This window comes from Bos indicus, chromosome 15 (assembly GCF_029378745.1).
Source record: "Bos indicus isolate NIAB-ARS_2022 breed Sahiwal x Tharparkar chromosome 15, NIAB-ARS_B.indTharparkar_mat_pri_1.0, whole genome shotgun sequence".
In the NCBI taxonomy this organism is placed as follows: Eukaryota; Metazoa; Chordata; class Mammalia; order Artiodactyla; family Bovidae; genus Bos; species Bos indicus.
The window spans coordinates 47,188,520-47,200,701 of NC_091774.1; the positions used below are offsets into that span (position 1 = coordinate 47,188,520).

Consider the following 12,182-nt stretch of genomic DNA (forward strand, 5'->3'; position numbering starts at 1 on the left):
ACAGTCCAAAGGGTTGCAAAGAGTTGGTTATGACTGTGATTTTTTTTTTTTTTTAAACAGCTGTGGAAACAGTGTCAGACTTTATTTTTTTGGGCTCCAAAATCACTGCAGATGGTGATTGCAGCCATGAAATTAAAAGACACTTACTCCTTGGAAGGAAAGTTATGACGAACCTAGTCAGCATATTCAAAAGCAGAGACATTACTTTGCCAACAAAAGTCGTCTAGTCAAAGCTATGGTTTTTCCAGTGGTCATGTATGGATGTGAAAGTTGGACTGTGAAGAAAACTGAACGCTGAAGAAATGATGCTTTTGAACTGTGGTGTTGGAGAAGACTCTTGAGAGTCCCTTGGACTGCAAGGAGATCCAACCAGTCCATTCTAAAGGAGATTAGTCCTGGGTGTTCATTGGAAGGACTGATGCTAAAGCTGAAACTCCAATACTTTGGCCACCTCATGCAAAGAGTTGACTCATTGGAAAAGACTCTGATGCTTGGAGGGATTGGGGGCAGGAGGAAAATGGGACAACAGAGGATGAGATGGCTGGATGGCATCACCGACTCAATGGGCATGAGTTTGAGTGAACTCCAGGAGTTGGTGATGGACAGGGAGGCCTGGCGTGCTGCAGTTGATGGGGTTGCAAAGAGTCAGACATGACTGATCGACTAAACTGAACTGAACTGAACTGAGTAGCAAAAATCTTTTGTTTTCAGATCAGGAAACTGGGGCTCAAAGAGTAAGGTCTCTTGCTAGTGTTTAGGACTTAAATTTGGATCTGTGCATCCAATTATGCCATGATGATTAAGCTAGACTGGAGAAAATCTAGAGCTGAGGTTGTGAACTGGTAGCACATGGGCCAAATTCAGAATGAAAGAGTTTTTGTATGTACCACTAAGAGTTGGCCAGCACAGTGTTTTAATAAAACTTTTTGGTGTTTTAATAAAAATTAAAAGATAACTAGATAAAATTAAGAGATTTTACAACAAAATGTGGATTCCTAGGTCATCCTGAAAAAATAACGTGGCTGACGTGCTGGATCCATATTCCTAATGGTAAGAATCAGTTGGAACTGAGTAGTGACTGTCCTCTTCAGGTGCAATCCCCAAGCTGACTGCAGTGCCATGGTCCCTAATGTCTTGAAAGCAGCCCACTGTGTTTCTTTCACAGCTCTTCCTTGGGCCCTGCAGGCATCTGAGCTTGCAACTCCTATCACAGAAGATAACTGCAATGGTTGAGGAGTTGTGCAGACAAAGTAAGCAAGAACTGAAAACGGGAGAAACTTTTTCTTAAAAAAAAAAAAAGAATTCAAGTAATACCATGGTAAGAGCAGAGTTTCAAATACCTACATTACATCCTCAGATTTGATATTTAATAACTGGACAATCTGGAGAAAGTTGATACAAAAATTTATTAATACATGGATATGTTCAGAATATATTTTTCAGAGGAAAAAACTGGTTACATAACAATTATGTAAAGTATGATTGCATTTGTATATATGATGGGAAAAAAGACTGTAAGAATATGTGACAAAATGTCATGGTTATCTGTAGATGGTGACACTGAAGAGTTTTTCATTTGTGCTCTTTTTGTATTTTCCAAATCTTCTAAAATGATCATGTATATTACTGCTTATAAAATACTTTTCATAAGTCCACTGCAGGGACTTCCCTGGTGGTCCAGCGGCTAAGAACTCTGTGTTCCTAATGCAGTGGGGTTAGATTCAATCCCTGGTAGGGAACTAGATCAACTAAGACCCAGCACAGCCAAATAAATAAATACTTTTTTAAAAAGTCTATAGAAGTTGTGACTTGAAGACTCACCTGCTGACATGGAGCAGCCCAGCTCCAAAGTGGGGGACAGCCAGGAGCAGGTGTTTCTCTAGGAAAGACCGATGCTGGTGCAGCCTCTGCAACTTCACACCCTTCTTCCAGCTACAAACCAGAGGGAAGTGACAGTGTACCGTGGCTCTTTGTGATGCCTCTTCCCAAACCCCATAGCCACCATCACCCACCTGGCTAAGGCCTTGCGTAAGAGGCAATACTTGAAGAACGGAATAAGCTGGAGCTGTTGCCAGAGGACAGAGTGGTGGTGCCAGGTACCCAGTGTCATCGCCTCACTGCCCTCCACGGGATGTATGTGCAGGATCCCAAAGGGAGAGAAGATGTAGTGCTCGGGATTCACCTTGTTGGCTGGCACCACCATCAGGCTGTAAGGCCTTTGAACCAGAGCACGGATCAGTGAGGGCCTTGGGAACTTGTGCAGACTCCAGGGAGGGACAAAAGAAGGGCAGAAAGGGGAAACCAGGAGGCAGAAAGGAAGGCGGAAGACAGTGGGAAGAGGGGAAAGAGAGCAGAATTTTCTTCAAGCCAGAAAGATGTGATATTAAGAAAAAGGAAGCCAAAAACAGGTGGGAAGAAAGAAAAAGGCTACTAGCCAGTTCCAAGAAGTTCATATCTCCAGATGCAGAGAACTTACATCCCATGAAATCTAAGATGTTATCAATTGTAAGCTGCAGCATTCTTTTATGAAACACTAAAAGAAAAAATGCTATCAATATGATATGCCACCAATTTGTAAGGTGCATGACAATTTCAGAAATGTTGAAATGTGAAAAAAATGTACATCTTAGAAATGATAAAATATGTATATCCTACACGCTGAAATAACATGCAGAGATAATCAGGGAAGGCTGTTTGGAGTAACTGAGGACCGGGGGAAAGCAAGGGTAACTAGAACACTAGACACAGGCCAATAAAGCAGAAAACTGCCATCTAGTGAACCAGATAAATTCCTCCAGAGCCATCTTTTAATCCCAGTAACTTGTCTTATTTCAGGAAAATGCTCCCATATCCCACATTAAATACACTCTATATGTAAGTATATAACATATAAATTATATGCTATATCTAGTTGAAGTAAACTAGTTGCCATAATGCCATGCTTGGGCACATTTAATAAAGCATTTATTAATTTTTATCCTGTGGTTTTCTTTTCATAACTTGGAGTCAGTAATATTTGTAAGCACTAAAAGTATGTTTAGCCTTTTAAAAGCTGTGTGTCCCAGGTCCAATGCCTATAATGCCTAAAAGGTAAAACCGACCTCCTCTCTCTCTCTCTCTCTCTCTCTCTCTCTCCCATCACTCCCCCCATATATTATTAAGCAAATGACTCAAGGGCATATATTTGGATATCAGAATAAACTCAGTAAGTCAAACCATATAAAAACTTTATTTCATTTTTGACAAAGTGACTAGATCTTCTCAAGTATACTATTATCCCCAAATTACAGATGAGAAAACTGAACAAAAAGAAGACATAAGTTTGCACAAGGCAGTTAAGGAAAGAATTTTTGTTGTTTAGCTGCTAAGTTATGTCCAACTCTTTTGTGACACCATGAACTCTAGCCCATCAAGCTCCACTGTCAATGGGATTTCCCAGGCAAGACTACTGGAGTGGTTTGCTATTTCCTTCTCCAGGGTATCTTCCCCACCCAGGGATTGAACCTGAATCTCCTGCATTGGCAGGCAGACTCTTTACCACTGGGCCACCAGGGAAGCCCAGGATTTAAAAACCAAATCTATCTGACTGAAGCCCCCCTCTCTTAACCGCTGGATTACGCAGCATCCCACAGGATAGCTACCTATCCTAACTGAGGCCTGACTTCCCAAGGGGATGCTCCTTCCCCTGTGGCCTTCTTAATGGAAGCTATTCTTCCTGCACAGGGCAGGAGTCAGGGAGAGCTGAGCAAAGACCCTAAGGAAGTGAAGGAATATAGTCTTCCCTAAGTATAAATCAAAATCTAGGACAGGGGGTTCCCTGGTGGCCTAGAGATTAGGATTTCTGGCTTTCACTGCTGTGGCCCAGGTTCAATCCCTGCCTGGGAACTGAGGTCCTTGCAAGTGTGGCAATCTAGGACAAATATAAGAAAATTTTGATAATTGCAAACACACTGAAAGAAAACCTCAAAGTGAAACAAAAAATGCCAGGTTTCCACTTTTACTGCAGGTGCACTAGCAATATGGACCAACACTCCCCTTGAGAACAGCTAGAAAAACTGGGCAAAGTATCTAGATAAAACGTGAAAATCGTTAAGAGAACTCACAAGTTAAATCCCCTGGGCTTCCAGAGGGGACTCTGGTTATAACACAGGTTGAACCAGAAAACACCTCCCTCCTTGGTGTGGGCCCCCAGCTCTTTTGTTTTAAAACCAAATCTGCTTTAAACCCACTTCTGCTCTTTACTATTCTGAGTCTGATGAAAGGTCAGATCTTCTTCTCTATCTTTCCGGAGCATATAGTAAAACTGACACACCATGGCTCTACTGGAATCTCTGTTTGGAGAAAAGCAGCAACAAGTGCAAAACTCACTTCACTGTGTTTCTTTTTGGGCAGATGTGGGCCCTGTAATTATTCACTGCTTTTTTAGTTCTCTTGCTCATGGTTTCTTGTTTCTCTCTGTGCCTAATTATCTTTGAATATGTTGCTTCTCTGATTATGACTGAGCTGATAGTTGAAAGCCCTAAGCTTGTCATTTTCTTTCTATAGGCTCTCCACCATTGTCAACAGGGCTCCCATCCCACATTGCTACCATTACTGTCACTACAGCTGGACAGTTAAGTGTAGCAGCCACTAGGTGTCAGTAGGTAGTTCATCATCTTCAACTACAGCGACAATTCAGTCAGTTGTGATGTCACCACAGGTCATGGATTACTAGCCTGCTATTTCCCATTAGCAAAAAGCCTAGTACTGTCCAAGGCCAAGGACATTACCAAATCAATATCAGAAACCCATATTTGAGGATTGTTTCCGGAGACCACTCATGATGCCAAGTACTATATCAGAGTCCAGTCAGGAAAACAGAAATTGCATTCAGCATTTCAACAAAGTGAACTCAATAAAGAAACTGTGTTTCAGAAAAGGTGTCAGAGGACACCTGAAAAGCAAAAAGGGAAAACTAAGGTAGAGCAGAGACAATAACTACAGGAAATGGATGCCAGCCCTGAGATTAGAGGAACAAAGGAAAGAGGTTTGGGTTCTCAGAAGCCATGGATTTGGAGGAGGGGCTTGTAGTACAGGGACTTGGATTTCTAAGGAATGCCACCTGGCTGCTACTAGTAAATAAGGAGTTCAGAGGAGGAGTTCGGAGGAGGGGTCTTGGAGAGCTATGATTCGGAACTCTCATGGGAAGGCGCTACCCCTTGGTTTGGCATTGATCCCTCTTGCAGTGCCAGGATCAGGAAGAGGCTGCTTCAGAAAGTGCCTGCTGCTGGCAGAGTGAACGACCATTTCTGGGGCAATGATATGAAGGAAAAGCAGAGGAAGGACAAAGTCCCTTCTCCTTTTATCCTGCTATCCGGTCTCGTTCTAGCACCCCCTGTTAATCAAACCTAACAGGAAGCTAGCTGAAAAAAGAGAAATGAAGTTTACAGAGTCCCAGCCCCAGCATTACAAAGCAAAGAGAGAAGAGCAGAACTAGAGCCAAGAGACAATTGCTTAATAACGAGCACAATGCTCTCAGTGAGCTCTTGTTAAATGAATTGATCAGTAAATCAGTGGATGGTACAGATCATTAGTCCCACTGAAGTTCAGGAGAAAGAGGTCAGTGTATGCAGGATATATAGATTCCTGGAAATAGATATCAGATACTGCTCAAGAGTATGGACTTTTGAGTTAAGACAGTGCCAGGTTTCAGTCTTGTTTCTACCACTTACTATGTGGTCTTGGACAAGTCACATAACCTGTCTATGCATCAGTCTACTCATTTCATATATGGAATAATAATGGCACCTAACTGGTAGGTGGGGATTAAATGACACAGGTATTAAAAAAAAAAAAAGCTTGATTAATGGTAATTACTACTGATATTTCTGGGAAGAGAAGAGACTTGAATAGGGCTTTTAAAAATACTAAGATTTTGATCTAATGGAAGAAAATGAATGAATGACTCTCGAGTCATACGGAAGAAGACTTGTTTTCATAGCACAGAGATAAAACGAGGACCAAAAGGTAAAAGTTAAAGGAAAGTAGTCTAAGGAAAATGATGCCTTGTGAAACACAAAGATTTAAATGAACACCTGATTCTTGCACTGGAGTTAGAAGAATTCACCATCAAATTCCCTTCTGAGGTGATGACCAAATAAAGAAAACAGAGCATAAAGTAGAAAAGAATGACTAACACGAAAAGCCATGAGAGCAAAGGGGAGCAAGAGGAAGTGAAGAGTGGAGAGAAGGCGGAGAAGGGAAGAAAGAGGGAACCCGGGAGACAGAAGAAATGAGAGGGGAGAGGAAAGACGGGAAAGTAGCAGGTCTGGAGAGGAGGGGAAGATAGTGTAGGGGGAAGTCAGGGAGTGGGAGGAGCAGGTCAGGGCTCTGGGCGTGGGCTCTCACGTAAAGTAACGGCTGGGAGCCACGTTGAGATAAAGGAAGTGGATCTTCTTCAGGTATCTCTCTGTCTTCATAACAGCCATTATCTGGCTACCCGGGAGGGAAATCTGTGGTAAGAAGCCAGTGCTTCTTTTTTGGTGGGTCTTCTCCTCAGGAACTTCCAAGTCCAGCTGAGACCTGTATGATACAAAGTCAGGAGAGAAGAGGCAGAGCAAAGCAGTCAGGTGGCCTCTGTCTGCCAGTGAACAAAGGAGCTATATTAGGTGCCTGAGAGGGCCTGATGTGGCCTTGTTAGAGCCTGTCAACCATCTACACCCAAAGGTTTACATGCTAAGCAAATACAGCCCAGGCAGCTGCAGTCATTCAGATCTGTGTGTGAAGAACCCTTCCCTTTCTGATAAATGAGTAGTCGTTCTGATTGATTGTGATTACTATGACATCAGTGTTACATAATACTCAGTAAAAGTCATGGGAATACTTTGCTGTCCCAACTCATCACCTTGCAAGCCCACAGTCCTAGATATATCCTCTCTGGCAATGTTCCTAGCCTTCTAGATCTCTTATCTTTGTCCCCATTATACCTCCTTTCCAACTCTTCATGATCTCCATGCTTGGGGGTTCTTTCTTGCTCTTTCTCCATCATCACCCAAACTCCACCTTCACATCCATCTCTTCCCAGCTGGGATCCAACTATACATCCTTCAGCACCCTTAAGCCTGCACCAATACCATCAGTCTTCCTACCCTTCTACCATTCCAGCTGATAAAATTAAAATTAATTAAAATTAAATTAAAATTAATTATTAGAGAAGCCAAAAGTCAATTACCTGGACTAACAAATTTGGTTAGAGTAAACTCAGAGCACAAAAATAAAACAAACCAAAAACCCTCTGAATAATTCAGTTTAGACTTAATCAGTCCAAGTATATTCATGCCATTAATTAACCCAAATCTAGATCAACAGAACAAGTTACCCCAGGGCTACAATGCCATCCCTAAAGTCCACATCGGGACTTCCCTGGTGGTCTAGTGCTTGAGAATCCACCTGCCAATGCAGGGGACACGGGTTCAATCCTTGGTCCTGGAAGATTCCACATGCCGCAGAGCAGCTGTGCCCTCGCACCACAACTGCTGAGCCTGTGCTCTGCAACAAAAGAAGCCACCGCAACGAGAAGCCCTGGCACTATAACCAGGGAGTGGCCCCAGGTTTCCGCAACTAGAGAAATCCCATTGGCAGCAATGAAGACCCAGAACAGCCAAAAATAAATAAATTAATTAAATTAAGTGAAGTTCACATCAACAACAGGGTTTGTGATTTTGACATTAGATCAGGACATCTTAATGGTGTAACTGCACTAAAGTTTCATTTCCTTGATAATTAAAGCCCTACTTGTACTAAGCAGGTTCAGAAGATCTCAGAACAGAAATATTATCTCCTGTATAGACTCCTGGAGTCCATTCTCATCTGTGGGCTTGCTCTGCTTGATGTCTTAGTACAAGTCCTCAGGCAGCTACCCCTTGCAGTCTCCTTGACTGCTTTTGCAGGCTTCCACCTCCCCACTCCCACGCCCAGCCCCGCTGAGCTCCCAGTCCCCTTCTTTGCCTCTGTCCCTGCCCAGTAAAAACTGAGGCTCTCAGCCATGAAATAACTCCCTCAAGTTCAGCTGCCTTCCCACACATTTATCTGTACATATTTCCATTCTACTTTTGCCTCCAAATTTGAGTGGAAGGAGTGACCTTCTTCTTTCCAAGACTAATTCCTCCATTTGTGCTCTGGATCCCTTCTCCCCTCTTCATGATGTATTTTTAATCTCCTCTTCTTCCATTGTTAGCCTATACTTATTCATTCACTCTACAAATATTTATTGAGCACCAACTTCTCAAAGACTGTCTTGAGGGCTATAAACACCTCTCCATTTTTTGAAAGTCCTACTCAGACACCATTGTTCTTTCAATCTGCTGTCCTAATCGCTCTCTTTCAAGCCAAGCTTCATGAAAGAATGAAACCTGATTTCCACTTCTTCCCCTTCCATTCACTTCTGAATGCACTACAGTCTGCCTTCCTCATCAAGAAACTACACTGAAACTGCTCTCACCAACCTCTTCCTTGTTGCTAAATCCAGTGAATATTTTTTCAGATTTTTCTTAATTGTCTTGATAGAGTTTAACACTGACTACTCCCTCCTCTTTGAAACTTTCCACTTTATTTCACTTCCTGACCTTCAAGGTATTTTGTCAACCCAAATTTAAACCCAAACTCCTCTGATGTGCTTTCTCCTAATTCTGATGTGCATGCACACACACAAACACATACCCCTAGAGGAAGAGCCAGGGAAAAGGCAGTGTTCTTTGATTTTGTAGCATTTAACACAAATTGTAATGCTATTTTACTTAAATCAACTAATTTAACATCTATCTCCCTTAACTAAGCTGTAAAACCCCAGGGTGGAGAAGGAAATGGCAACCCACTCCAGTACTCTTGCCTGAAGAATCCCAGGGACAGAGGAACCTGGTGGGCTGCCATCTGTGGGGTTGCACAGAGTCAGACACAACTGAAGCCACTTAGCAGCAGCAGCAGCAGCAAAACCCAAGGGAAGACATTGAATCTCTCTTATCCTCAGCATCTAGCAGTTCCTGATATATATTGTTTATCCAATAATACTTCTTGAACGTATGAATGCCTGGGAGGCCAGTCCTGGGGAATATGGTGAAATTAAGCCATATTAACTAGGCCTCAGAGGTTTACTGCCAGCTCCAAAAAGAGGACCAAGAACTTGACTTCTTGCCAGCATCTCAGCCCATTCTCACTCAATCTAGATTGCTCCCCTAGGAAAGGAGACTTATACTCAGGGCACAGGGCAGATCATTGAAAAAAAAGCATCTGGTGGGGCTATTGAAGGCATACACAATGAAAGCACTGACCACCTTCCATCAGGACTCCAAGAGCCTATCTATCTGCCCACTGTTAAGGCTCTAAGGCTTTAGGAAAAACTTGACCCAGCCATATATAGTGATATAGTGAAATCGCTCAGTCGTGTCCAACTCTTTGCGACCCCATGGACTGTAGCCTACCAGGCTCCTCTGTCTATGGGATTTTCCAGGCAATAGTCTTGGAGTATATTGCCATTTCCTTTTCCAGGGGATCTTCCCAACCCAGGGATCGAACCCGGGTCTCCCTCATTGTAGACAGACGTTTTACCATCTGAGCCACCAGGGAAGTCTGACCCAGCCATTAATAGAGCTAAAATTGAGAACGCCAAGGTTGATTGAAAGTAAAACTAGCCTTCTTCCCAGACAGTGAATGTATGAATGCCTGCAAGCCAGTCCTAGAGAATATGAAACAGAAAACAGCTTGAGTTTCCAGAATGTGTCACAGAGAAGCTGGCCAGGGGACAGGGAGAAATTCCAAGACTAGAGTTAGAGAACTCTGAGAAGAGGGTGTCTCTGTAGGCATTCTGAAATCCTAAGAGAGCAGTTTAAGAGCCACACTGGGGAGAAAATCATCACCCCAAGGGCCAAGAGTCCCTCACTCGTAGGGCAAGAAGACTCTGGAAGGATCAGAATGAAAAGTCTTAGCTGGCAGTGCAGCCAACTCTAGTCTGCCTTGGAGCTGGTTTAGCTCCAAGACATGGGAGGGGGCCCCTCCCACATAGACGAGTGGGAGGGGCCCCCAGACAGGCACTCACCTAGGAGCATCTGGAGAAAGAGATCCAGATTGAGTATCCTGCAGTAGGTAGGCCTAGGGGCAAGATTCAGGGATTACGGAACAAGTGAGAAAAACAACTAAGCGCTACATGAGAAAGAACTCTAGAAACTCTTGGAAACTCAGGCTGTTTTCTGAAGCTTTGGCTTCCTGGAGGTTGCCTTGTGATTTTCATTAATTTCTGCATTTTCCTAAGGGGATTAACACTGAGACCACTGGGATTATTAGCAGACAGAAAGGAAGAGGTTTTTTTTCTTTCCTTGGCTCAAAGCCCTGGACTAGGTTCCTCACTTACTTAGTCTCTGTTCTTCCAACAGGCTCCTCCTCTGCGTTGTCAGTGTCCCTGCTTTCATACTGTACTGGGATGTCAGTCGCCAGTGCCAAGGGCAGAAGCCTGAGGCCATCTAGCCACTGGGTCTCTTCCATGGCCACTTCCGCACCGACAATACCCAGGCTGTGCTGTAGCTCGGGCAGGGTCAGTGGTCGCAGCCATGTGGCCAAATCGTCCTCGACTTGCTGCCCTTCCGACTGGGCCTGCACAAAAGGGCATGCTGGGCATGGGGTCCCATGATGGAACCTCTTCTTCTGGGGATAGCAGTCAACATGGGAGGTGCCCTCTAACAATGAGGTATCTCGGGGAAAGGCCTGGTCTATGGCATCCAGCAGATCCAAGTGGAGCTGGGCCTGAACCCAGGGTGCCCAGCAGTATAGCCGCTCTAGGAAAGGCAGCAAGTCAAGGCGGCCGACCAGCAGCGCTCGATATGGGGGCAGCAGACCCAGCACGGCGTGCAGGTAGTTCCACGCCGCAGGGCTGCCATCCTGTAGCACTTTCGAGAACAGGGTTTGGAGCTCAGCTACCAGGAGCTCCAGCACTGTGGGCTGCTCAGACCGAGTCACTGCCTTCAGAGACTGCCTCTTTTTTCTCTGACAGGTTTGGTGCTGCTCTGCTTTGTCCAGGACACCTACAGAGCGTGGAGATTCAAGGGCTTTAGATGATGCCTCTTCATCTGAGACCAAGAGGAGCCAGGCATTCAACTGTTGTCGAACTGCTCCTGCCCATTGCTCAGGATCCAACTGCCAGTTCCAGGCTCCTGGTTGATGGATCTCACCTGCTTGGTACAGCGCAAGAGAGGCAAGAGAAGGGGGCTTAGGCTCTGGGCAGTGTCAAGGGGACTGGGAGAACGGGGAAGGGAGGGACTTAGGACAGTGAGATGGATAGAGCTGCAGTTTCCTGAGACCCTCAACCAACCCTACAGCTTCCCCTTAAGACCGGTGAAAAGCAGGCCCAGGACAGAGGCAGGCCCCTCCCTGCACAGGAGTCCCTTTCCACTGCCCCCGACACCATCCCCTCACCTGGGCTATGGGGCACAGAAGGCAAGGGAAGGGAAGAGAGCGGGATGTGCTGGTGAGGTCTCATGGGGAAGTGCCTGTAGGAGAAACGGATGAACTTAGACTTGGGCTCAGGCTTGCTCTATTCACAGCCACCCCCACACAGAGACTGGCACGCACACGTATGATCACTGTAAGACTTGGATCTCCGGCACAGGCTCGCTCTATTCACAGCCACCCCCAAAACAGAGCCTGACACGCACACGTATGATCACTGGTAGAGGCAAAGTGGCTCACGCACCTAAAAGGGCTCACTCAGAGGACCTCAGAATAGCAGGGAACAGTCACTGGGACTGGAGCCTGGCGATCGCCTGAAGGAGAACAGGTCGTCACGGACAGGCAGCAAAGCCCGGTCCCGTTTGCCCTCCCGTGGACTAAGAGAACGTGTTGAGGATAGAAACCAGAGGAGAGGGTACAAAGGACTACTAAGCGGGATAGAGGCGGGGGCGGGGGAAGAGCGGAGACTGCTGGGCTGGGTGCGGGAGGAAGAGGAGGTGAAAGGGGAGAGGAAGGGAGGGGGTGTGGGAGAACGGGACACTCCGGGCGGGGTGGGGGTCAGTGGTGAGAATGTGTGTGTCTGTGTGTCTGGGAGCAGTGCTGCGAAAGGAAGGGATCCCCAGCAGCGGACTCACCCGCGGCCCCATCCCTCCCAACTGTTAGAACAGTTAGCACGTCGCCTGAGGCCCGAGCCTCCGGTGAGAGCCCAT

General features: G+C 45.4%; 1 protein-coding gene across 3 annotated transcripts in view; it reads right to left on the reverse strand.

The window, feature by feature from the left end:
- The window catches only part of DNHD1 (dynein heavy chain domain 1), a 63,518-nt gene extending 51,336 nt beyond the window's left edge, over positions 1 to 12,182 (reverse strand). For 2 of the 3 annotated variants that reach the window (XM_070803761.1, XM_070803762.1), the window contains exons 1-7: positions 12,108 to 12,180; positions 11,717 to 11,786; positions 11,440 to 11,513; positions 10,382 to 11,195; positions 6,388 to 6,561; positions 2,013 to 2,216; positions 1,822 to 1,932 (exon numbers count right to left, since the gene is read on the reverse strand). In XM_070803761.1, coding sequence (XP_070659862.1) covers positions 1,822 to 1,932; positions 2,013 to 2,216; positions 6,388 to 6,561; positions 10,382 to 11,195; positions 11,440 to 11,503 — 1,367 coding nt within the window. In that variant the 5' untranslated portion in view covers positions 11,504 to 11,513; positions 11,717 to 11,786; positions 12,108 to 12,180. Of the gene's footprint in view, positions 1 to 1,821; positions 1,933 to 2,012; positions 2,217 to 6,387; positions 6,562 to 10,381; positions 11,196 to 11,439; positions 11,514 to 11,716; positions 11,787 to 12,107 lie in introns of all 3 variants that reach the window. The other variant, XM_070803760.1, reaches the window with a different exon arrangement.